At 34.1% G+C, this 22,836-nt stretch overlaps 1 protein-coding gene across 1 annotated transcript in view; it reads left to right on the plus strand.

Moving 5' to 3' along the window:
* The window catches only part of LOC148952705 (uncharacterized), a 120,079-nt gene that overhangs the window by 85,783 nt on the left and 11,460 nt on the right, over positions 1 to 22,836 (plus strand). Inside the window, exons 11-15 of the mRNA XM_089088050.1 lie at positions 5,180 to 5,460; positions 14,445 to 14,642; positions 15,510 to 15,587; positions 17,078 to 17,174; positions 18,688 to 18,858. Coding sequence (XP_088944176.1) covers positions 5,180 to 5,460; positions 14,445 to 14,642; positions 15,510 to 15,587; positions 17,078 to 17,174; positions 18,688 to 18,858 — 825 coding nt within the window. The remainder of the gene's footprint in view (positions 1 to 5,179; positions 5,461 to 14,444; positions 14,643 to 15,509; positions 15,588 to 17,077; positions 17,175 to 18,687; positions 18,859 to 22,836) is intronic.

The following is a 22,836-nucleotide window of genomic DNA, read 5'->3' on the forward strand; positions in this document are numbered from 1 at the left end:
GGCTCAATGGACTGATCTGAGGAAAGAAGGGGTGCCAATTCTCTCCTCTATCTTTCATCCAATATTCACAGTTTTAAATAAATCATTTTTCAAAATCAATTTTTATTTTTTGAATAATCGCCTTTGTAATTTCTTTAAAAGATTTTGTTTTAATACATAGGAATTTCCATTGTTTCAATAATTCGAATGATAAATTTTTTAATCTTATTTTTTTAATAGATAGATAGATAGATATTTTTATTGCAATAAAAGCCTCTTTGGGCTATGGCAAAAAAGGAAAATCACAAAAAATAATAGCACATGATTATAACACTCATTGCAAAGTATGGTAGCCTACATAACAATAACAACGCAAAATTACAAAACATTACTAAAACATAATAAAGCACACAATACCATTAAACTAACATAAATAGATAGATGTATTTACATCTATCAAGGGCCATGACTACAAAAATAACAAACAAGAAAACAACTTACACACATACAAGAATACTTTCCACACTCACCCCACCCCCTTAACAAAAATCTATCTCTATGTGACATACCCAATTTTATATACTTTGCTATCATTCTTATTGTCCCATAATTTTTTGATCCCATTACTGAAACCAACCACTCACTTGTCCCCACATTAACAAAAAATAATTCTTTTCTTAAATCCTGTAATTCGGGACAAAGGGCCATGAAGTGAAGCAAATCCTCACCATTTTCTCCGCACATAGGGCATGAGTAAGGACCGTCCTTTACCCTTACCCTCCCTAAATATTTCCTCCTTTCTCCAAGGGCTAGAAAATTACCCCTCCCTGATATATACCACTTAATTTCTTCATTATTTAAACCCGCTTTAAAATAATTATCATATCCCCAGACCTCCTTCCATTGTCGGTAAACGCCGAGGGACACCGAGGCCGAGACTTCACACTGCCATTTCTGAATCTCCTGATCTTCAAGCACTCCCTTTACTAGTTTTGCTACATTTCCTGCTTCCAGCCCTATCCCCTTCCCTTCATTCCAAACACCTGATAACCCACAACTATTTAAGATTGATTTCACCTGGGAAGCCCTTGAACTTTTCCTTCTATCCTGCCACACCTCCAGATAAGCTGCATTTACTAACCTATTATTCTGCAAACCAATCACCTTTTCCCAGTATCCCATCATTCCAACCAATATTTTTACCCTCAATGAAAACAATCCTAGATCACCCTTTAGCACCAGATTATTAAATTTCTCGCTTAGCCCTAAAAGTCTCCTGAAACGTCCTAAATAAATTCTCTCTATTTTTTCCCCTTTTTCAAAACCGCAAACATCCCCACCGTAACTCAATACTGGGCCTACCTTCGTCTCAAAGTTCTCTTCTGTAGCTTAATATCTGCCGGTCCTAGATGCCTAAGGGGACTCTTCAATAGCGCCGATGAAGCCTTCTAACCCTTCCAACTCGCTATTTGCACCTGATCACTCCATATCCCTGAACTTGTGAACTTACATCCCAAATAAATAAAATCCTTAACTTCTATATTTGCTAATATAATTTAGCAAATTCTCTCCAATTCTTTCCTGTATCTTTCTCCAATGTTCAGGTATGTTATCTTTTTAAATAATAATTTTTTGAATGTTTATATATAGACTATATATTTTCTATAAATAATTTTTAAATATAACCTTTAATTTTTAAATGTTTGCTGACAGATCCTTTTTAAAGGATTTTAATGCACAGGAATTTCTATAGCAGTAACAGTTTTAGTAATGATTTTTTTAAATATTTGCTTATGTAATTTTTTCGAAGGAATTTTATTTTAATGCAGAAGAATTTCTATTGCATTAACAATTGGAGTGATATTTTTAAATGATACTGTTATTTTTAGATATTGCTAATGTAATTTTTTTTAAAGCATATTATTTAAATACAGGAATTCCCATTCATCAACAATTTGAGTTGATTGTGACTTTTTTTTTACTTTGAAAGATACTGCTTGTTGATGCTGCTTATCATGTCTTTGTGACTGATGAAGTGCGATCAATCTCTGGTGGGGTATGACTGGATGGGATGTGATGGGAAGAATATGCTCTCTGTTTTTTTTTTTTTTTTTTTTTTTTTTTACTTGTTGGCTGATGAATTATTTAAAGATTCTTGGTTACTGTTGAAAATAAAATTAAACTAAAAATAAAAAATAAATGAATAAAAAATAAAAAAGGTTTGTTTTGAAAATTAAAACTTGGAAGTTTATCTGTTTATTTAAATAAGTTTGGGCTGGTCTTGAGATTTATTGCAACAAGTGTTTCCCAGGGAAGGGAAGCTAAGATCTTTCATAGGACTAAATAGAGATTTTTTTATTAATGAACTATGTTAGGCTCTTTTATGAAAATCTCTGAAGTAATTATTAGTTCCAAATGAATATAGTTGTAACTACACAACTATTTTTGTTGCTACAAATTATTCATAGAAATGGCGAATCTGGAATTTTGCATTTGGTTACAACATGTCAACCCCCATTTTTCCCTCTATTTTTACTGAATAGAAGGTTTTGGTGTAAAAGGGAGCCAAGTTCATTTCTGTCAAGAAATATCTGAATCATCATGCGTAAGAATAGAACTAGATTAGTTCATATGCTAGAATTACATCTACTACTGCTACTAACAGCAACAACTCACTGCAACACCAAGCTGCCTGTGGCCAACACAGATACACACGCTCCTCCTCCATTATAATCTATTCAAATCCTCCCACTTCACACCCTCCCGTGAAGTTCCCATTCCCCTTAAATCTTCCCTTGTGGCATCCTCCCACCCCAACCAAGGAAGACCTGCTTTTCGTTTGGCCCCAGACGGTTGACCGACAAAGACAATGTTTGGCCATCTGTCATCATTCGTCTGCAGAATGTGCCCTAGACATCTCAGCCTTTCTCTCATTATGGCCCTAGAAAGCAGGATTGAACCACACCTTTCGTATAGCCTACTGTTTGAGATGCCCTCTGTAAGTTTTGATGGATTTTGTATTAAGGAGCACAGGAAAGGCAATGGGAGAACCTCGGAATCAAAGGGGGAGGAAAAAGTCTCCTGGACTTAGATTATGTTGATGATCTAAGCATCCTAGAGGAAAGTTTGAGCGAAATGAATAAACTTTTAGAGGTTTTGCGAGTTCAGGGTGCTAGAATAGGTTTGAAAATTAATGTTAGGAAGACTAAGTCACTAAGGCTAGGAATAAGTGAAGATGAAAAGGTGACGTTGGGTACTGAAAACATTGATCAGGTGGGCAGCTTCACTCATCTTGGTAGTATTATTGGTAAAGATGGTGGGAGCAGTGAAGATGTCAAAAGTAGAATATCCAAGGCTCAGGGAATTTTTTCACATTTAAAAAAAGTTTGGGAGGATAATAAGGTAATTCTGCAAATTAAGATTAGAATATTAGAAGCTACAGTGATGACAGTAATCAATTATAGCTCTGGAGCATGGGCACTCCCAAAAGCGGATGAAGATTTACTAGATGTTTCCCAGAGAAATTGCCTACGGATTGTTCTGGGTACCCGGCTGACTGACCGTATTTCAAACAATAGGCTATACGAAAAGTTTGGTTCAATACCACTCTCTAGGGCTATTATGAAAGAAAGGTTGAGATGGCTAGGCCACATTGGGCAAATGAAGAATGACATATGGTCGAATATTCTTCTTTTTGATCAACCGTCTAGGGCTAAACAGAAAGCAGTTCGTCCTCGGCTGGGGAGAGAGAACATCCTAAAGAAAGATATAAAGAAAATGGGAGCTCCGTAAACGGGTGTAAAAAGGGAGGCTTTGAAAAGATTGGGATGGAGGAGGAGAATGCGCGGCTGTGTTGGCCTCAGGCGGCTTAGTGCTGCGGTTGTTGTTAGTAGTATTAGTAGTTCTGTTGTCGTTGTCCAGTTAAACTTCAGATCTTTTATTCCATTTTTTTTATAGACAGAATTAGCCTTATTTTTTTTTAACTTAATTTATTTATCTTAACTTATCTTTTATAGCTTTAAATATTTGCTTAAGTTGGCAAAAAAACTACGCTTGAAAGTTGAGTGTAGCCATGTCGCCAAATCGTGCATAAGCTGTGACCCTGTATGATTGCCCTTTTTCAAAAACAATGGCCAGCGGCCACTGTGGCCAGTGGTGTATTGGACATATTTGAGTGCAATATCTAATGACATTAACCTCTGAAAATATCTGTTACATAAATTTGTTTAATATCGGAAAATTAAAAATTTTTCAGAACGCACAAGGAAAACGACCCTGTGAACTCATATTGCAATTATGAATATATTCATTTGTCAAAAATAATGAATAAAAAAAAACGGAAATATAGAGAAAAGAGGTGTTGTAAGAGAGACAAAAAGGCGAGTGGAAACAAACCGCAATCAAATAAATTGATTTGTCACTCACTCAAATATAAGGCATTTATGGAGTTTTAAGTTTTTATAAGATACGATGATAAATAAGAGAATAGGAGAGAAAAAACTTCTAACATTGTTAAAGACCTTCATGTTATGAATGTATATATAGTCATTAAGAAAAGAAAATTAAAAGCGAGTCATAATGAGAGAGATGAAAAGATAAGAATAAAAAAAAAGCGTATACATAGAAAAATTGGCTATGTAGAAAGAAAGTAAAAAAGGAAATAATGATAAACGAGCCAGAATGAGAAAGATGAAAAGACAAGAAAAAAACGCATTTACTTACATTAATTTATCATTGACTGAGGTATAAAGCACTGAGGCCTAATAAATAAACGGTTTTCATTTGATTTAAGAACTTTTAATTTCTTTCAATAGACGTAAACAAATTAGAGATGAGAAAAAAAGAGGCTAACAAATAAATTCATTGGTTAAGGCATTTCAGTCAATAAAAAGAATGATACTAATTTTATTAAAGCATTCTTAAATTGCTTCTTAAATTTCTATTTAGCATTCTTAAAGAGAGAGAAGCAGAAGACTAAAGAAAATTAATTAAAAATAGCAATAAAAAAAACAACAACATCAAACACATTAATGTGTCAATGGCTTGAGCATAAGCCACTGAAGCTCAGAAAATCATAGTATTTTAATTTAAGAAGTTTTAAGTTCTTGGTAGAGACATAAATAGGTAAAAGGAAAAAAAACAATAAATTTGTCAATAAAGTGAATAATATTCTTTTCATTTAAGAAATTTTAAATTCTAGCCAATCACTCACCCAAGTCCATCAGTCCAAAATGTCCATGAGACAAATCATGAACGAACGGAAAAAGGTGTTCCTTCTCCATATGTTGATGCTGACCAGCCGCCAGGCCGTCTAGAGCCGGGCTTTCCCCAATCAGGCGCAACAGTTGAAAGTGGCTATGAAAGCCTGCCTGGTGTTGGCTACGACCAAGAAGAATATCGGGACTGGCAACATTCATCTAGGGTATATTCTAGCTACTACGAAACAATGAAAATGGAAGCTGAAGCCGAACCGGATGAAAGGTATAAATAATTCTGGAAAATCTTGGCTCAAAATTAAACGTTGGATAAGAACATTTTTCCTTGGCGGGGGGGGGGGGGGGCAGGGAGGTGAACGTCAATTGATGTAAGGTACTTCTCACAATATTAACTTCTGAGAAAAAAAAGCTGTGTTGACGTTTGATGCAAGTTTTAATTATTTTTTCAAGGAAAACATCGAACCGATATTATTGCAGATGACCATGAGTCTGGGAAGCTTACGGTTAAACAAATTCCCAAGTTACATCTGAAATTCAGATGCCAGGTGAGTCAGAAATTACCTGGTTCCGCTACAAAACAAGAGAAGTAAAGTCAGGGCTGTTCGAACAAGGAGTGGAGCGACCGGAGCAAGCCGCCCCGGGCACTGGGAGGCTGGGGAACGCCGTGGCTGAAGTTTTTTTTATTTATGTTTGATTCGGAAGGAGGGGGGCTATTAATTATGTCCTCGGGTGCCACCAACCTTAGGAAAGGCCGTGTAAGGTAAAAATAAGTATGAAATATGTAAAATAAGTGTTAAATGATAAATATTGGTTTGAGCAAAGCGAGATTAATAATATAATGAGGAAGATAAGAAGGCTCCCCCAGCTGGTAGGGTTGGGAGTTGTATCGTGAAAATAAGTTAGGGTAGGCAAAAAAAGTGATGAAAGGTAATAATTAGCCTGAAAAAGGAAGATGAAAACTTAGTGAGGGGAATAAGAAGCACATTCTTGGCTCAAGGGGGTGGGAACATTAAATGAGTAAAAGAAGCATATGAAAAAGCAATGTCAAATTTAGTGATATGGATAAAAAGACTCCTGTCACTTGGGGGTGGGGGGGGGGCAGACGCCTTTTGAGAAGAAATGATTATCAAACCAAAATGCTCAGATTTTTCTTATATTTTAAATATTTTCTCAAACGTTTCGGGGAGGAGGGGGAGTCTGGGGAATCTCTTTAGTAGATAACTCAGTAGAAAGAACGAAAGTCTCTCAGGGTATTTGAGCTTTACCACTAACCCAGAAGGGGTTTAAAACCAAAGTTTTTGAAAGATAAAAAAAAGGAGATCCGGGCTGTAAGTATAGTAAGTATAGAGGGGTAGGGACCGGAATCTGACTGTCGAGGAATGCACGGGTGCCTCGCAGTTTGAGCCTGTGTGTTTATCAATTTATGCTTTTCAGTTTTCGAGTCTTCGTTTGTTTTTCGGATTTATGTATTAGCTCAGCTATTGTTTTTTTATTTTTGGGTTGACATAAATATCAATAGGATTTAATAATAATGATTTGACTATCCTAAAAGAGTTGTATTGTCTCAATGTGAAATCGGAATACAAGCTTATTGTCTTTTCTGTAATCACGTTATGATAAACAGTGGAACAATTAAATGTTTTCTGAGTTCATGGATTTTAATCAAGGAAAGGGCATTTTCTTTTTGATATCATAACTATAGTATTGATCAAGATTGATTGTATCTATTGAGCTGTTTAGTTGTTACATTGTTCAGTTTGATTAATTGTTCAATTTAGTACTAAATAATTGTTTAATTTGCCTCTATTGAGTTGTTGATTGAATGGACGATTAAATTAACAACTTATAATGGGAACTTGAATTAAAGATTCCCCCCCCCCAAAAAAAAAATAACGAAACATTATTTTGTTATAATTTCCATGCTTTTCATATAATCCACCTGTTTCCTGTATTCTCTTTTCTAGATTTAAACCTGATATATTTATTACTCAAGTTTACATCTTTTTAAAGTTTACTTACTTCTAAAAGGATTTCTCAAGAGATAGGAAAGGAGATATAGCGACATAGGCTTTCCCTGAGAAATTGGAATACAGTAGTTTGAAAAGTTTCAACTCGGTGAAGCCGGGAAAAACTTTTGATAAAATCGTAAAACTGTATATTATTTTTTCAATTTTCCCGTTCGTCTAATCTAGCATCCTAGCCTTTTCACGCCGCTATACTTCGTATTTTCAAAGGCTCACTCTAGACATTTTAGATTAATAGTTTCACATCGCCTTTCTATTTATAGGCAAAATGAATGTATATATATATATATATATATATATATATATATATATATATATATATATATATATATATATATATATATATATATATATATATATATATATATATATATATATATATATATATATATATATATATATATATATATATATATATATATAGTTTTTTTTGCGATATTTTTCTTCAAACCAGTATTTACTCAAAACTATTTTTGGCGTTTGGAGAATACGTCGTTCTGCACCGAAGGGCAACTGTCCCAAACTGCTAGTCCCCCTGTTACTAGAGCCTATCTAAAAATGCTGTTCGTAGTTACCACAAGGGGTGTTTAACTTAGAACACTCAAACGCTTCAACAGGTAACTTTGAACAGTCGATGAGTTCTTCTGGCGTAAGACTTCCAGTAAAAAAAAAAAAAACTCGTTTACTGGGAGAAAAGCATTACTTCTAAAATAAAAAGGCAAAAGAGAGTCAAATTAGTGCAGTATCAGCTGACCAAAGTCATGATAAAATACAAATTTTGTGCCATGAATGAGTTGGGGGGCTGGAAGATCTCCCTGTACCCATTCAGGACGGATTGATGCTGAGTCTTTGACCCCGGGAAAATAGAAGGATCCATACTTGTTTTTTCGCCGGCAGATCACATTTAGCAAGCCGTAAGAGGAAGGAGCATCTACCTCCAAAACTGCAAAATATTTGTAAATACGGCCCATGAAGAACTTCGCGATGGACCAACGTCCATCCACGGAGGTTGGTGGTAGTTTGAACCCGTTGTGGCTACTGCCCCGCTTGACAGCATAGAGAGCCCAGCGCTCACCGACTCATCAACTTCCATTTCAGACTCGCTCTCGCATCCTGTTGGGACGTCAGTCGTGTCAGACTCGCGTCTTGAATGACTTGAATCCTCTGAGTCTCCAATACTTTTCCCTGGTGCGATGCTAAGACGTTTGCGTCCTCACAGATTTTTGAAATCTGCAGGCTTGCAGCACATCCAATAAAACTTTGCTGATGTTGTTCGCAACCTCGTGCGGAGTATGCTGGGCCGAAAGTGGGTGGTCCTGGAGGACTCTGGAGCGTGAAAAGCACTTGGCGAAGCTATTTTTAAGATGTGCTTTTCCATTTGTGGCTAGAATTTCCAGGAGTAGCTTTAGAAGCTGAGGGAATTTGTCTTTTCTTACCGCGGTTTCGTTTGGGTTGTCCATTTTGTTATCATAAACATTTTCCTCCATCCTCTTTTCATTGGAGCGAAAAAAACAACGTCCATTGGTTGCAGTATATCTTTAGTGTTTGGGGAGAGGCATACAAAGCGAATGTTGTTTTCTCTGCAGACTTTTAACACTTTGGCAGAAAAGTGGGAAGACAAGTTGTCACCCAACTAAACTTTCACTCCTGCTCTCTTCTTCCGGTGAGGGAGTGCCAGCGACATAAACCACTCTTCAAAAACTTCGCTCTCAAACCATCCGGACTTAGATGCAGCATACCGAGCTCTTTTAGGGCCTCCTGTACGCGTTACCTAAACATGCCCTCAGCTTTATAACACACGAATGGTGGAAGCAGTTCGCCTTCTGCATTTCCACATAAAAATTAGGGATATTGCTCCGTTTGTTTCATTCATTATTCTGGAGCGGTATTTGGCAACGATGAAACCAGAAGGAAATTAAACCAAAATTTACAAAGGAATAATATGTACAACTCAAATAATTTTACAATTCTAAGTTTTTCCAAAACAGACGGGGAAAATCCCACCAATTTTTATCTACAATTGTCAGCCATCTTTGCACAGTAAGCTGTGAAAGACGACTCTGTGTAATACAGAAACTTCAATTTTGGTAGATGAGATTTACCCAACCAATCCCATTGATTGCTAACGGACTTCCATCAAAGAAGAAACAAAAGTAGGCCTGAAAGAATTAGGAAGTGGTCCAAAATGTAATCAGTAGTTAAAACCAAGTTTAACAGCTGAACTTGATTTGCGTTTTTCTGGGATCAACAGATTCACAATGGTTTCCTAAAGGTCTGAATAGCAGAGCAAACTCTTTTAGTGTAATCTTTTTAGTGTAACTGACTCCACTTGCTTTGCTTAAAAGTGAGTTAAAAATAAATTATTATTGCACCAATTCAACGTAAATTTTAACAATTCGCTAGTACAGAACATTGAAATTCATATTGTAGAAAGACAAGGCTAACTTTGAACAAATGTTCAAAGTTACCCCGAAAAAACAAAATACTTGCGGGAAACATTGAACACTGCCGCCATATTGAACCTATGGAGCTAGGAAGAGATTTTACCAGAAAACCTAACCATTCGACTCCTCAGCTATAGAAAAATGTCAAAATGAAAGTCCTAGTCTAGCTTATCTAAGTAAAAAAGGGTAACTTCCTTTTAGCACTTTTTCACATTTTTGAACTGCTCAAATTCTCTTGCAATTAACAAGATAAGATTTTGTCATATGCTGGTTTCAAGAACTACCAACTGATTCAAACGCCATCAAGCAATAATCTAGCAACAAGTTCGAACGAGCCATTCCACCGTCGTGCAATAGAGAGCGCATAATATTTATTACTGATTTTATTCAAAGTTACCCCTATCTACGGTACATATATATATATATATATATATATATATATATATATATATATATATATATATATATAATATAATTAATATATATGTAAACAACTGCAGTTTGTATACAAATGCAAGTTCGCAGTTGTATACAACTGCAAAACAAACATTTACTGCAGTTGTTTTTTAGCATTAAAATGAGGCTAATACTAACATGTATGTCAGAAAAGATGAGTATTGTCTTCTAATATGATTATTAAATCAACATGGAATCACACATTCGCAAATTATCACATATTACTACTATTGAATCACACATTAGAATTGCCAATTTAATATGATATTGTCTTTTAATATAATATATCAGATGAAATCTTGATCAAAGAGTTTTACCCATTTGTTGTTATACATATTACCATTATTGAATCACAAATTAAAATCACGAATTTAGTATTTCAATACAATATATTTTTATTATTCGAATACAATATATTAAATATACATTGATCAAGAGTTTGACCCATTTGTTATTAGAATTAAAAGTCGTACAGCTCTATAGCACCTCTTAAGAGAGGATCCAACAAGAAGATTTTTAATTTACACTGATAGACAATACACTGATAATTTTCTATCTAGACAAGAACAAATTGTAGTTTATTGAGCTCTGCTTCAATAACTCTTACGTAATACTATAACTGCAATTGTTTATTGAACACAAAAAATTACAAATCGGTTCTACAGTAAATCGATTCCCTAACCAGTTTTTACCCATTACTGACTTCATATTATTTAAAGGCGTTTGGTATCTTTATATAGCGGAAAACTAAGCAATGGTAATTTCCGAAATTAAGGTGAGATATTTGATCATTGTTTCATTCGAAATTGTCATAAGAATATTTTCCGTGGAGTCAATTGTGGCTTATTTACGTTTCATTTATTGTTTACAGTGTATTGTATATACGTACTTATCTGTGCTAGAATCGTTTGGAAAACGAACCCCGAGTTCAATAAGCTTATCGCAACTGATTTTTGGAGTTCAGTAGGCAGTTGCATGTATTGAATGGCGTTCAATAGTTCTTAAGGAAACCTATTGTATTAATTATGTGCTTATTGCACGTTAGAGCTCAGCAAGCTGCAAGGCATTCTTTTCTGGATAGAAATTTCTATGAGGATTATTTATCTATCCGGATAAATTAAAGTCTTCATCTTAGAACTTTTCTTAAAAGGTGGTACGGAATAGTAAGATTTCTAACTCTAATGGTTTAATATATATAAAAAATGGGTAAAGCCTTTTTTTTCAAGTATAATTTTTGGTACAAAAGGAATAACACGGACGTACAATAGGCATATAGAGAGGGAAAGTTAGACCACTAGATTTTGACAATTTCTTACAGTTTTCAAATTACGCGCGTAAAATTGATTTTGCTGTACGAAAACGTTCAATAGAGTATTATGCTTGCATTTATTCAATAAGTAATTACAATTAATTATTTTAAGCTATATTGAACATGGTAAATCCTACTAAAATCTTAAATAATATATATTTGCTTATTGTATTTTTAGTACGACATTATCATTTGAAACTGATTGCTTTTTTAAATCATTTGTTTTTTCACTGCTTTGATATTATCATATTATTTCAGAAATGAGACACTTTTGATGATAAAGTGCTATACAAATCTAATTAAGCTAGGGTTTAAGGACATTTAGGTCCACAATATGTGCATTCTTTTCGATATGTCTTAATTAAAATTTTAGCTATTGCTTTTATATCTCTATATTTTTGATATTATTCATAGGCAATTCGGTTCTCAATGTATTGTAAAAAAAATATATTTTTCCTGGGGAAACTAGCGGCTCATTTCCGTATATTACGATGTGCTGTGCTGTGCATTATACATATAATGACCAGTGTATTTCAAAAGCTCAGAGGCCATATGCACGAACAACTATATACAAAAAAAGAAGTCATCAACAAAACAAATTGAGAAACGTACAAAAACAGAGTACAAAGCGATACATACTTAATGTAGAAACAAAATAACTTAATCACGTGAACTTCTCCTTTTTTCTAAGCATATTCCGGTACTGGTGCATTATATCTAACACAGCGCTATAGACTGTCCAAGGAATGCAGACATGGAGACCCGTCAAACGGGTATTTACTATATAAAATGACCGCAAAGCGAAGTTTCTCAATGAATTTACAGTATTTAAACTGTTGTTTTTGGGGCTTAGGGGGGGGGAGATACCTAGGTTAAGCTAGGTTACGTATTTAATATATGCTATACTTTACCCCCAACCCCCTAATGTGCAAATATATAGCCAAAATTTGTTTCTAAACTATTATATATTCATCGTATTTATTTTATTTCATTAGCATTAACCAAACTTGACTTCTTTCGTGTGTTAGGTATAATGCACCAGTACCCATTTGCCTATATATATACATCAACTTGAGTTATAGTTGTTGGGTTTCTATTTGGAAGAACGTCAGGAAGCAGCTCATCAATCCAAAGTAAACAATTTTCCCTAAAATCGGAAAGCGCCGGGCACTTTCGGAGAAATTGGTCCTCCTCCTTACGTCCTCCTTAGGGACGTAAATCTTCGTCCTCCTCCTTACAGAGCATGCGACATTTCAGGAATCTCACTCTTTAACAAACACATTTTACCTGCTCTGGGTATGTGCCAGAAACTTAAGTTAGAAAAGTTTGGAAATGAAAGATTTAATAGCGACAATTGACAGAAAATGAAAAATTTGAAAAGAAAATTTTGAAATATGTGCTCTCTTGCCTGTGCCGAATTTATTGGGGGTGATTTGTTGGAGAGGTAAACCACACTTAAAAGTTAAAGTACACACATTTGTTTAGTAAGTTTTTTATATTATGTTTTATTGTTTGAAACTGATTTTGGGTTGAAAGCATGTGCATTTTTGTTGTTTTAATACATAATACTATGGTGTTGGAGATAGAATATTTTTAAACTGGAGAGAAAATATTCTTCCAAAAAGGCTAATAACCTCGTTGTTTCAAACAGTTCATTGTAACGAACTGTAAGTTTGTTACAGTAATAACCGAATAACGACTCGGTCCAATAATAACCGAAATAACCTCGTTGTTTCAAACAGTTCATTGTAACGAACTGTAAGTTTGTTACAGTAATAACCGAATAACGACTCGGTCCAATAATAACCGAAACTCTAAAATCAATATTTTTATAACAATAGATACATCAAAAGAACTGGATTTGTATGGTGATTCTAAAAATGTAAAGCCCTTGAAAGACATCCGATCAAATCTTTGAGATAGCCAATTGATTCAACTTAGTTGAAAGGTCCAACAACAATGTCTTTGGGGATGGTATAAACCCCCTTCCAATGCCCCTGGGGAAATGGCTGTAAGTTACGAAATTTGCCCATTGGTCATATAAAGTATTTGTTATTGGGAAATATACTAAAAATTTTTTGGAGGGGGAATGTTCTGCGCGAAGGATTTCTACGGTGACAATTTTATGTGAGAAGTAAAGTTCCCGGGGGAATTTTTTTAGGGAAAATTTTACACAGGGAGGGGGGGGGATTTCCTGGTATGATGAGAAAAACGACCAGAAATTAAAATAAAAAATGCAAGTTTTTTCAACTGAGATTAAGGAGTAACATTAAAACTTGAAACAAACAGAAATTATTCTGTACTGGGGAGCGGGCTTCCCCTTGCTCAACACTCTCTCTTTACGCTAAAGTTTGACTTTTTATCACATTTCTTTAAGAGCAACTCTTTTTACGTTAGTTTTACGTTTTTAAGTTGATCCTTACTTTCAGTTGAAAGTAACTTATTTTATAAAATAATTTTATCTAATTTTGATACAACCCGAAATGGTCTCAATGAGTAACCTATTTTTTTAATTCAATCAAATTGGGTCTTCCTACAGTTTGTCAGAAAGAATCCCGGCTTTTGGCAAGGATCTAAAGGGTACTTCTCCTGGCAGGTAACTTTGCAGGGTAGATGCTCCACGTTTTAAGACCTTGATTTTTCTTACAAAAACTGGAAATATTCTTAGAAGATAAGGGGTTGAGCTAAAAGAAGAACATAATTTATCATCTATTCAACTTTTGGCTGTATTAGACTGACTACCAAGGGCGTATTCATTATTTTTGTTCGGGAGGGGGGGGTATGTTTTTTTGAGGGGGGAGAGGGTACAAAAAACTTCATAAATTCATCTTAATCTGTTTATATGTATATTTGTTGCGTCTCTAAGGGTTGGACTTGCTGACCACTGACCAGGAACATGTCCGGTAAGTAAGAATATTTACAGGTTTCTGTAATTAAACCGACATTTCTGTCGGCATTGAACTGTTATGCTGAAGTAGTTGCACTTTTTTTTTATTCTTTTTGTTTTTAATTGCAGGGATCAGACAGACTATCTGAGTGAAGCCAAAAGACTGAAGCATTTAGCTGATAGAGAAAGTGATAAAGTGCTCCAGTTTATACTTTATATGGAAGCAGCCATGTTTTTTATTCTGACAGGGGTTTCTATGGATTCAGATGGCACGCCCCCCAATAAAGGAACTCAGAATATGTACAAAGAAACAAATAACTTAATTAAGTAAGCTTTTTTGTAATACTTTTTTCTTTTTATTCTTTTTATTTCTACTCCTTTTCGAAGGCGACAATTTATTGAATTTAAGTAATTTATAATTGAATTAATCTTTATTATATTACAGTATTATAATACTATTTTCCGTGTTTAATCATCTTTTTTGGGGAGAAGGGGAGGGGCGGGGATAGTTCCCCCTACCTTAGTTGCTTAGTTGCCTCTTAATTTTTTCCTCTCGAAGTCCATGACCATCAGTAATGAAGTAAAATTGCTTCTGCTGTAAACTATCTAATTACCTTTCTCAGTACTGCAGTAGGGCACTTATATACGAAAATGTAGGGGGGGAGGTATTTTTGCTGAAGATCCGATAAAGGTACCTTCAAAATATGGGGGAGGGGGTCTTTTTTTCTTTTTTTTATTACCAAAAACAGGTACTTTTGAAAATTAACGCCGCCCCCTTCTCCCGATTGGAGCCCCCGGACCTGGCTAGCCACACAGGGTTCCGAGGCCATGATAGGTGCCATTTTACTGTTGTAGGTGTTGAATGGTACTAGCTCCCAACTATGTTAATGGTTATTAACATCTTTGTTGAGGGTAAGTATATCTAAGCGACTTACTTCTTCAACTAAAAAAAAAACATAACGGAGAAAAAGGGTTGAAAAACCAAGATTTTTACAAGAATGAATTTCTTTGCAGGCTGTCTGTATGTATTTTATTTCATGCTTAGTACTAAAATTATTGCACTCTGAATCCTTTTTTTTATGCCCAGAATTGATATAGTAGCTTTAATTTTTTGGTTGATAAATTATAGTATTTTGGTTAAAGTGGTTCCAGCTGGTTTTTCCTTAGTTTGAAATGTTTTATTTTTTGTTGCAGACACATTTCTCAGAAGTTTCGGCACCAAGACTGTAGTACACCTCAGGGAAAAGTTCTCTCTAGACTAATGGTTCTAAGGTATGTCTTATTGTATAGTAAAAGTGTAATATCTTGGGACTGAATTTCACCAATAATTTAGTAAACAATTCTATACCCGCATGTCTCAACAGATGATTTTTGTCCTTTAAGGCCATATGATAGAATCATTCTGCGAGCTTTAGTGTCGGCTGACGAATTCTTCCAGAAGCTTGGCTATCATCGGAAGCTCTCGAGAATATATATATATATATATATACGCTATATATATATATATATATATATATATATATATATATATATATATATATATATATATATATATATATATATATATATATATATATATATATATATATATATATATATATATATATATATATATATATATATATATATATATATATATATATATATATATATATATATTATATATATATATATAATAAAAACGGCACAAATTTTGTACCTTCTTTTTTGCTAAAAAGCTGGGTGTGGGGGGATGTTGAAAAAAAAATCATATCATATAATCAGTTTCAACAGTAATTACATAATTAATCTATGTCGTAAAAGTGAGTTTTTTTTTTTTTTTTTTTTTTTTTTTTTTTTTTTTCGAAACCAAAGCCAGTTTTTTATCTCGAAAATTTAGCAAAACAGTGATTTTGTGAATTAATGATTTGTTATTGAATTTCATAACTTAATTATTGTTGTAATCTATTTAAATTTATAACTTTTAATTCATTAGTAATTGATTAATTGGAATAATTTTCAATGAAATAAGCTGGCTGATTCAAGTTCCCTTGAGACTTCTAAGACGTCTAGATATGAAAAAATATGCGTAGATAGATGGCGTTTGGTTTCATATCAGTTAAATAAGCCAAATTACGGATTTAAAAGATCGTTGTATACTTTTTGTGAAGAAGTATATTTAAATCCTCCCATTAAAATTTTCTTATAGCGCCATAATTTCTATTCAACCTTTTTCCTTTTAATTTTCAGGTTAATTTTAGCTAACAATTTTCTTTTAGGTTGTGGAAATAGAAGGGTTAGTTACAAGGGCATATCCAGGATTTTGTTCGGGGGGTACAAATAAAAAACACTTAAAAACACATCAAAAAATTGCTTATGTGCATTTTGTAACGTTTTTACGAGTCAAACAAAAATTTGAGGGTGGAGGGCTCAAACCCGGTACACCATAGACACCGACATAGTCGATCAAATTGGATATTCCCCCTCCCTTTCCGGTAGATAAAGGATAAATATACTAGTATTTAAGTGACTTCAGAAAACATGACGCTTTTGTGACCAAAAGCCTCTTTTCCAAACTGTGCATCTAGAAAATTTTGTTATCCCCCCTCCACTAAATGCATTTTGCTGGTACCCATGGAAAAAATTCAAGCACAATAGATTGATATACACTGAACAAAGTCATCAAAGGAAGAGTATTTTAAAGATTACAATTATTCCCTTTTGATTCAATTGATTGGTTATTTGAAGATTTAATTATTTACATTTTACTTATTTTATTTCAGTATGAAAGCCCAGGCGATACTGCAATTGAAGTTGTACAAATCAAAGCGTTCAGAGATCAAGGAACACACTAGAATGCTAAATGAATATTTTGCAAAAGTAAGATCCAAGTTGTGTCAAATATCTCCTATTCTGTCTCCTACTTTATCCCTCTGTTTCTTCTCCCCTTCTCTCTCTCTTACATTTTTACTCTCCCTCTCTATTTCATCCTCTCTTTCCCCTTTCATCCTTTCCCTCTCTCCCCCTTTCATCCTCTCACTCTTCCCCTTTCATCCTCTCTCTCTCTCTCTCTCTCTCTCTCTCTCTCTCTCTCTCTCTCTCTATCTCTCTATATTTCTGTATCTCTCTATCTCTCTCTCTCTCTCTCTCTCTCTCTCTCTCTCTCTATCTCTATCTATATCTATCTCTCTATCTATTTCTCTCTCTATAACTCTTTCTCTTTCTTTTTCTCTCTCTCTCTTTCTCTCTCTCTCTTTCTCTCTCTTTTTTTCTTTCTTTTGTTCTCACTCTCTCAGACCTGCTATTTTTTTTTCTATTGTCTTATGTACATTATTGTGATTTCATTGTGTTCTTAAAGGGTTTTTATTGTATTCTGTATCTTATTCAGCTTTTTTGTCTCCTTGCTACCTTTTGGACTTTCCCATTTCTTTATAGTATTCCGTAAATGTATTGTTTATTTGATTTTGCTTCAATAAGTTTTATTATGCTTCAAAATCATTTAATTATGTTACGCAGAACAAAAAACCCTTTCAAAAAGTAAAAATTACGGTCTTTCGTATGGGCCCGTCTTTTTATTTAGCAAAATACTCATATAACCCCTTTGACGAAGACCAGTCTAGTTTTATCTCTTCTTCAGAACTGGTCAAAGTTTGTTCACATCTTTTTTATTCACCATAGCTATCAAAATCTGTATCACAGCCCCATATATTCCAAATCATTGAGAATAATGGAAGATTTTCTGGTGGGGGGGGATATTATTTAAAAACAAACGTCCCAAATGTACAGTTTTTGAGTTATTATTCATGTAATTTACCTACTTTTAGCGTCTTTTGAAGTTGTGCGGTCCCCTTTACCAAGCCATGAAATAAAATTTCTCTAGTGAGCTATTGTACGCTTTAGAGGAAGATTCATTTCATTCCAGAGAGTTACTTATATCATTGCAAATACAAGTAACAGATTCTTTTCATTCATAACAAGATACTTATATCATTGGATTCATTAGTCTCAAGTCTATCCATTCACCGTGGTAGAATTATTATATTCAATACACTTTCTTGGGGAAGAACCCTAGCATGCTTAAAAAATATGAAAATTTGTCCTTTTTTTCAACTATTTTTAACCATTTTTCTACGTATTTTCAATTAAAAAACTATGTACACCAAAAATTTATGAATGTAATTCGGCTAAATGTAGAGCTGAATTTCAGTTATTATATGGAATAATAATAAAAATGTTGTTTTTCTATTAAAACTGTAGGAGAGAAGGAAAACAACACATTACACAGCTAATATAAATGTTCCCTAAATGCTTAGGGAACATAAGCCTTAAATATGTTTGATGCTTATGTTTATATTTCTTTATGTTGTGTATGTAAATGTGTGTTTCTTCTCAGGAAATAGTTCCTCTTCCTGCAGCGGAGGTACCCCGGGGTGGGGCAAATCTCATATCCCCTACTCCATCTCCAAGCGGCAGCGTAAATAGCGTTGGTTCTCAATCAAGTGGAGGTTTTCATCCCGGAAGCCGGAATAACGACTGTGGAAGACTTCAAGATGAACCTGGACACGTGAGTTGGACTATTGATTTAATCTCCAGCACTGCTATTATTTCCTCAGCACTTTCCTCAGCTCCTTTCCTCAGCACTTTCCTCAGCACTTTGAGGCTCCTTTCCTCAGCACTGCTGAGGAAAGGAGCCATTAAATATGGAAGTACCATGGGGGCAGTTACACTTCTCATTTTAATACAATATATATACAATTTTACATATATATATATATATATATATATATATATATATATATATATATATATATATATATATATAACTAGACAAAAAAAGAGACTACTCGCTCCGCTCAGCTGTTCAGGAGCCTTTGAACCTTGCTTGAAGTTATTTTTTGAAGAGCCTTTTCTGTGTAATTATTGATTGGTAAGGAAAGGAGCCATTCAGTATGGAAGTACCAAGGGGACAGTTATTTATTTGATACATGGAACCATAGAAACAGAGAAAAAACATGATTTTAAATATATATAGAGACTAAGCAAAGGGGCGTTTCTGAAGAATAATTTAGGGACATTGAGGATAAAAATGGGCGAAAAAGAAAATGGATATGTGATGTCATGATAAAATGACAATTAGTGAAGTATTGAAATGACTTGGTAATTTTTTATTAAATTTTGAACTATTACTAGTTTACTTAAAATAGTTCATGTAAAATCGATGTTAGTTTTCATAGCATTATGCTTAACAGAACAATTGGGAAGAGACATACGAAGTCAACTATAATAACATCATGGCAAAGACTGTTCAGATATAATTATGTTCTTAAAAATAATAAATACAATTTTTTTTTTCGAGAATTTATGAAAATGAGCCAAAAAATAAGCAACAGAGTTTTAAAATATTTTATATTCGATATATAAAGATATTCGGTTTTTCAAGGGGGTCTATATAAGGGGGATTTACGTATATGATTTTCGATTCTTAATCCTCTAAGACTCTTGACTTCGACCATAAGTTAGCACAGCAAACGGGAAGTTTCCTGTGGTTCTTCTGAACCACAAGTTCTTCTGCTAACAAGTCTTGTATAATAGTGTTAGTTTTATACTTTTGCTGTGCTTCATCGCCCGTTTATGTTATATTATTTATGCAAGGGGGAGTGTACAAGGAGGGAATTTTGATGTTTTATTATTGCAGTATAAATTAATAAAGTGCATAAATTAATAAAATTTGGAAGTAATTGATCATTCGAAACTGGTTGAACAATTACTCAAATTTAATAATTACTGTGAAAACATGTACAATTAAGTCAGTTAGTTGAGAAAAGGGGGTTAATAATAAAATATAAATAAATCGCCTAAATCTAAGTATATCTTGATGATTCAATTATCGAGATAGGAGAGGGCTCTTTCGAAGGTTCGAGACCTTTATTTGGGATGACCTAAAGCTGAAATTTTGAGCCCGTTAGTGGCGAGGGATGAAGGCCAGAGAGAGTGGAGAGAGGGTACAGACTTCCTACCAAGTCAGTATATCCATAGATGTAAACTTCAATCATGATGTCTTTATAATTTAGTACGTAGTTTTTCCTTTTTTCCATAGTTTCTTGTTCTATATCTTTTGCTGCGCTTTTTTTTCCTTTTGTGTACCATTTAGTATGGTTGTTCTACCTGCTATAGTTATTATTAATTACTGTATATTATTTACTGTTGTTATTTACTATGTACTGTTCTATTTAATATAGTTGCGAATGGCTTGATTTTTGGTTCCGTCACAAGTAGATTATCTATCCAGTCTGAAGCAGGGCCAGATGTAGTTTGCCTTAACTGGCAGCTGAAACTGTGATGTTTTGTGGGCATTTGTATAACATCAAGCACAAAAGCATCCCCATAACCACATCTATCTATCTAAGTATCTATGGGTGTTCAAAATCAGAAAGTGTTATATGCAGCTTTGACGATTCTCAGTTAGATTCAAAATTCCCATAAATTTGTTTTCACAATAAACTTTTACCATTAAGATTAATGGAAATAACAGTACCATTCCTGAATCAGCATCAAATGGTAATTCTTCTTCACTTGACAGTTTTTTTTTTTTTTTTGTTGTTTTTTTTCTTTCTTTTTTTTTAATGCGTTTTCACATCTTGTTCACTGTGGGCTGGATTTCATTGTTTTCTAAGGTTGCGACGGATGTCGCAACTTTGTAGATAAAAAACACCCATTGGTTCTGATATAGGTAATAGTGTTGGGCGATAAATTGATTAAACGATATATCGATATTTTTACTTTCTATATTTGATGATCAATATATCGATTTCGATATTTCTGATCAGTTATTTTGTTCAGACTAACTTTAAGTTTTGGCAAAATTCGATGACAAAATTTGTAATTTACGAGTATTTTGCACTAATTTTTTCCAGATTTTGTATAAAAAAAAACTTTTATTATGTGAACAAATATAAAAAAAAACAAGATTTGGAATTACTAGGGCTCAGGGTAAAGCAAAATAAGCTACTGGCTATTTTTGGCTATTCAAGTCAGCTACATATCAAAATTTTTCCCTGATAATTGGTTCAGCCTTTCATTGATTAAATTAAAAATCGTTTTTTTTCAACTGAAAGTAAGGAGCAACACTAAAACTTAAAAGAGTAGAAATTGCTCCGTATATGAGGGGATAACCCCTCCTCAATACCTTGCTCTTCACGCCAAAGTTTCTTTTTGTATTTAAACACTATCCTTAGTCTAATTAGACAACTCTTGTGTTTCAGGAGTTGTTCTTAACTAATTCGGACAAAAAGTTGAATTTGGCGTAAAGAGCGAGATAGTAAGGAAGGCGCTTTGCCCTCATACATGGGATAATTTCTGTTCGTTTTAAGTTTTAATATTGCTCCTCACCTTTAGTTAAAAATTTTTTTTTTTATTGAATATCTGATTGTTTCTAAAATAATGCCGGAAAATCTGCCTTTTCGCATCATGGAAAATTCCCCCCCCCCTCAAGAACCCTCCGTGGAAAATTTTCCCCTCCCACTGCCTCTATGGAAAGTTTCTCCAATGTGAAATTCCCCACATGGAGAATCTCCCCCTAGGGAAAAATTCGCCAGACAATCTGAACTCCTTTGAAAATTTTCCCGGAATATCTCCACATGTAAAATTGAATTGGCAAAGAGAAAGTAAATGAAATAAAAAGAATTTTGTATAAAAATTCTGGTAAATTCTCCCGTCCCCGTGTATAGTTTTCCTTTTAAAGTGCTTCCCCAGAAACTTCCCTCGCGACGGAAAATTCTTCCCTTGGAAAATCTTCCCGCAAAAAAAAAAAATCCCCCTCCCCCCCCCCCCAACGAAAGTTCACTCTCCCCTAAAAATACCTGTTTACTTCCCAGTAACAAATACTATACGTAAACACTAGACAAATTTCATAACTTACAACCCTTTTCTTCAGGGACTTTCAGGGTCGTGTCATCCCCAGCGACATGTCACTAGATCTTTCAACTATGCTGATCAAAATGGGTATCTAAAAATTTTGATCGGATTACTTTGGGGAGAAGGGAGCATGGGAGGAAGAGGGGGAATCTAGTTGCCCTCCAATCGTTTTGGTCACGAAATTGGGAACTAGAACTTTTATTTCCATTTGAATGGGCCCTCTCCCATTCTTATAGGACCATTGGTTCGTTACGATCACCCTGGCAAAGAAAAAAAAAACACAAAAATAAAAAACAGAACAAATAGACACGCATCCGTGATCTTTTTTCTAGCAAAAAGTTCAAAATTCACAATTTTCCAGAACGAAGCCAGAGAACCTTACAGTATGGTTCTCTGATATGTTTTATCTGATGGTGTGATTTTTATTAAGATGCATTGACTTTTTAGGGGCGTTCTCGCCCTTTCTAGAAATCATACAATTTTTCTCAGGCTAGTAGCTTTAGATGGGTAGCCTACATGAAACTTGACAAATTTTATGCATCTTGAGTAAGTATAGCCAATTCATTTGATGTATCTATTGTTATAAAAATTTTGGTTTTTTGAATTTCTATGGCTATTTTGTCGAGTT

This window comes from Artemia sp. Qi Xiang Cuo, chromosome 4 (genome assembly GCF_049724085.1).
Source record: "Artemia sp. Qi Xiang Cuo chromosome 4, ASM4972408v1, whole genome shotgun sequence".
Classification (NCBI taxonomy): domain Eukaryota; kingdom Metazoa; phylum Arthropoda; class Branchiopoda; order Anostraca; family Artemiidae; genus Artemia; species Artemia sp. Qi Xiang Cuo.